Source organism: Pygocentrus nattereri, chromosome 28 (assembly GCF_015220715.1).
Source record: "Pygocentrus nattereri isolate fPygNat1 chromosome 28, fPygNat1.pri, whole genome shotgun sequence".
In the NCBI taxonomy this organism is placed as follows: domain Eukaryota; kingdom Metazoa; phylum Chordata; class Actinopteri; order Characiformes; family Serrasalmidae; genus Pygocentrus; species Pygocentrus nattereri.
The window spans coordinates 9201622-9206330 of NC_051238.1; the positions used below are offsets into that span (position 1 = coordinate 9201622).

Here is a 4709-nt window from a genome sequence, read left to right on the forward strand (position 1 = left end):
ATGTGAATATGAGAGAACATACTAGAACAGTGTGAATGCATAAGGGTAAACGGCACCATTATAATCTGCCGTTTTGTTTAAAGCTCTTCCAGAATAAGAACTAGCATACCACATGAACCAGTGTGAATAGAGGAGAGTATTTGGGAGAACATTTTAAAACATTGTGAATGGGAAGAGCACTCTAGAACAGTCTCAGTGGGGTAGAACATTCTAGAGCAGTGTGAAAGAGGAAGGACATACAAGAATAGTGTGAATATGGGAGAACATTTTAGAACGGTTTGAATGGGAGAAACATTCTCAGTCTCACTCATGTATGGCACAGCGACCAAAGCTGTGTCCCAGTTCAGGGGCTGTAACGTTCAAGTAATGCGGTCTACGGAAGCGTGTCCTTTGAAGGCTGTGCAGACCCATGAAGGCTGAACCGAAATGAGATGATCTACTTCTACGCTGGATTTCCTGTTCGTGTCACAACACCACTGTTCCCGCCCTTACCGTTGCGTCACGAAACAGCACTCTTGTCAAGTTCTTTTGAAGTTCTCTAAAGATGGAGCCAGAAACTTTTACTTCAATTTATTTGTTTCACTTATTAAAGTTGGAGAGGCTTCTCGCTGTCTGCTGGAATGTTGGTGTCAGTTTTGCGTCAGACCACATTGGCATTTTTAACATTTGTATTCGTATTTGTATTGTATAACATTTGTTATTCCACCAGTACCTCCATTTAAAAAATGAACCCCTCAGTGGCCGTTTGCTCCTCTGCTGTTGCCACCGCGTTCTTGAATCCTTCCCAGCACGCAGTGAACCTTCAGATATGTTGGCTAGTGAAGGATCCACTCGTTGGCCGTGGCCATGGAAAAGGACACATTTCTCGACCGCTTATGAAGGAGCCTTCGAAATTGGACTCCCAAGTTGTGCCGTTAAATGCAGCCCCTGAATTGGGACACAGCTCATATGTTTAGGTTTCTTGGTGTTTGTTGATGTTTGCTGTTGGTTGTAGCATGCTGGGTCAGTGTGCTCCAGCCTTTGCATATTAATGAATATTCCTGTTCTGTCAGTGCTTACAACAGCTCCTTGTCTCTTGCTTTGCTCCCTTGCAGGATCTGGAGGTGTTGTCTCAGGAGATTGTGCGTTTGAGTAAAGATGCTGGCCCTGCAGAAGGCCCAAAGGCCGTGGGCTAAGACTGAACACCCCACCCAGCCTCTCAGTCAAAACTCTTCCTTCACTAGCTCATCTTTCCATGGCTACAGAGAGAATGTTGTACCTACTCAAGACACCAACTGGCAGACTGACTCGAACCTCATACAAACGAGGAGGAAGAGGAGTGTGTCCATTCGCGAGTCCTGTACTACTGAATGTATTTACACTGTAAACACTCTGTGTCTTGTTTTAGTCTCCGATACTGCAAGAGCTGGATGGATCGCTTGCTAGCTGGCCCCGACCGCTTTGCGTCATTGATTCTTTGAGCTCAGGGAAGTGGTGCAGCCCCACAGGACAAAAGTACACACAAAATTCAGGTTGCAAGGTGGCTTCTACTATTGTTTTTAGCTATGTGATGTATGTTTGTCCATTTTTGTGTAAATCTGACCTTGAAGGGGCTTCCCCCAACCCTCCACCCACCAAAAGAGAGGCTGCGGTCACTAACAGCTCCCTCATGGCTCTCACTGTTTGCCTGTATTTGTCCTGTATATCTGCTTCTGTTTTCTTTTTTACCTGTTCATATGTTTGACTTATGTAAATATGAACATGGAAAAGATAAAAATAGTAATTTATTAGTTCTTCACATTTATAATAGGACAAATAGTAAGACTGAAAGTATCAAAAGTAAAGAGAGATTTGCTGCTTTGTGCTGCAGTGGAGATGGAGGATGAAGTTGAGCTCTTTAAGTGGGATGAGTTTGGATCATTATGTCAAAAAATTACAGTTTATTGGTGACATGCGAGTGCTTGTAATTGCACCGATAATTGTCTGAGCATTTCGCACGTCTGCTCAGAGCGCTGCTACGAAGTAAAAAAGTGCCCCATGGCCTTACTTCTCTAACCAGCACCCCGCCCATTCTCTGTACGTCTCTCTCTTTCTACCACTCTGTTTTTCAAGGTCCAGTCCAGTTCAGCCCCTTTGAGCTGTTTCTAATCTGCAGCCTCCAAAAAACCCTTGAATGTTACGTCATTCCACTTTTACATATTCAACTTTTTTTGAAAGGTAAACAAATGAAGAGAGCGTTTTCCTCGTACCTGTTAAATGGAGAATGTTGGAGAACTCTAGTTTTTGAGACACTACAGTTTGAGCTGAGCTCAAGCGTATGTTCTTTTAAGACCAAGAACCTTTCCAATTATTTCCTGTGTATCTCGCTGTCCACAGCTTAGCCATTCCTGTGTGCGTAACAAGAGCTTGTACTGACATGCTCATCTGTTGACCTGTTCATGTCCCACCTACAAGCTCTTCTTTCGTAGCAAGTGTCGTGAGGTTGGACAAGCTTTGCAGAACGTTGGAAAAGGAAGAGCAGTTTACAGGCTTCAGATACTTGTTGATATTTCTGAACAAGTACCTGAATGCTCTCACCCTTAAAACAGTCATAAAAATGGTAATATCATTTTTTAGTTGTCAGTCTGACGTTACAGATACGCTTCCCATTTGCGCTAGACATGCATCTTCCTTTAAAACACAAACCCTTCTGACTTGAATGGCATCAATTTATAATGAACGAAGTGAACTAAACCAGCTATTATTTATGTATTTTGAACATTTTCCATATATTAACAGTAATTGTTCTGTTTAAGGCCTTTGCTAATGAAATTATTTCTGTGGCTTTTGTATTTTGTATGTGGCTTCTAGATGCTATATAGAGAAGCAAATAATAACTTAGCAGTACCTTGAGTATTTGGATTTTTTGAGCCCTAGTACGGAATTAAAAATTCACTAAATATTATTGAGCCTGTTTACACCTTGTGTTAACGTGGGCTGTATGTTGGATCACATAGGAATCACTAACTAGCGCCCTCAGTTTGACCAGATGGGATTGCAGTTTTCCATTGTAAAAAATGTCACATTTTTTTTTCCTCAATATGAGTCGACGCGCTTGGCTTGAACACTTTAATCGCCAAGAGTGCCAACTTCGGTCTCACGTGTCCTCCATTTTTTAAAAGTTTTTTATCCTCTCATCCGCTAGTCAGTGTTGGGCAGACTCATTTCCCCTTACTGTATACGGATAACGAAAAAACCATTGGATTACTCAAAACGTCCTGGTAGTGTTTATACCCGGCTTCTCATGAAGTGAAATCTGAACGTGATCTGATGACTGGAAGCACATGTTAAGGCATGGTGTAAACAAACCCACTGAACCGTGTGGTTGTTTTTGAAACTAGGCAGGATGGAATCAACAATAAATTTGCCTCCATGCTAACATGAGCTTGATTAGACACCAGTACCACACCTGATCAGTTCACAGTGTGACGGTTCACATGTATACAAGAAAAGTTGTTTTTCTGTATTTTCACAAAAACCTCTGCACCAGTTTCTCATTAGGTTGAATGGGATTTTTGCCAGTGTTCCACAAAGTCTGTCCAGTTGCTATGAAAGAGCGTGTTGTGGGTGGAGTCTGCTGTTGTAAGTACACAAACAAACAATGAATTGTTTTTATGACTCAAATTAAGCCCACATAGCCTATGAAGTGGCTGTTGATCATTATTAAAGAATTCTGAAATACTGAATTATTTTGATGATGCAGGTGAGTGGGAGGCTTATACTGTCTAGCAGTGAAGCTAGTTTACTAAGCAGTAGGCTTGACATTTATTCATCTGGTTAAACCCAGTTGGCTTAGTGATATTGGTCAGATGTGGGCAGTCACTAATCTGTAATGTTTATTCTGGGTGCTTTTGAAAACAACGGTTTTGTTTCATGCCTATGAACTTTTACTCTCTGTATTTTGATTTGATACTATTTATACATAATCATTTGCATGTTGTATATGTATGTATTTTAAATTCTTTGCTTGGACACTAATCAAAATAGGCATTGTATTGAAACCATCCGTCATCTAATGTAGATCAGACATTATTTATACTGTATTATGGTGAATGGCGAGATGACCAGCTCTTTTTACTTGTGACAAGACGTTCACCATGAACATATTGTTAGTGAATTCTTTCGTATTATTCTCTGTTGAAGCTCTGCGTTCCCTTTGCCTTTTGATTTTATAAAGCTTTTGAATCTGCCAGATAATCTAAACAGGGATGTCATTACAAAATCTTAGCTTAAAGTGAAACAACAGTGCTCTAATCAACATCTCCCCTGAACCTTGGTTTTTATTTATTTATCCAATTGTCACCTGTCTTGCTCAGCAAAGAAATTACCCCTGACTTCCTGCAGAGTTAATAAAGAATGGCTGGAAACTCATTTTGTAATTGACTCCTTTTTTCTTTTTCTAACGTCCGAACGCATTTCATTCACACTGAGATTTGTCTCGAGTCTTTTGTCTTCGCTGTAATGCAGCAGCTGTAATGTTTACTGGGGCTGGAACAGAAACGTCGATGTTAAGAGCGTGTTATACACGCACAATGCTCACGTACATCATCAGCAACATTGATGGATCACCTGGGTTGTTCTCATGGCAATGCAGCATTACAAATCGAGTGTTGCTATGAATATTGACCCCCTAACTCTGGCACACGCTTTCTTGCATTCTCTTTCTTTATCCTCCATCCCCAGCGAGTGCT

The 4709-nt window shown here is 41.0% G+C and overlaps 1 protein-coding gene across 2 annotated transcripts in view; it reads left to right on the forward strand.

Annotated features, from left to right (window-relative positions):
• The window catches only part of gripap1 (GRIP1 associated protein 1), an 84392-nt gene extending 80003 nt beyond the window's left edge, over positions 1–4389 (forward strand). For both annotated transcript variants that reach the window (XM_017681951.2, XM_017681952.2), the window contains one exon: positions 1095–4389. In XM_017681951.2, coding sequence (XP_017537440.2) covers positions 1095–1175 — 81 coding nt within the window. In that variant the 3' untranslated portion in view covers positions 1176–4389. The remainder of the gene's footprint in view (positions 1–1094) is intronic.
• Positions 4390–4709: the final 320 nt, after the last annotated feature.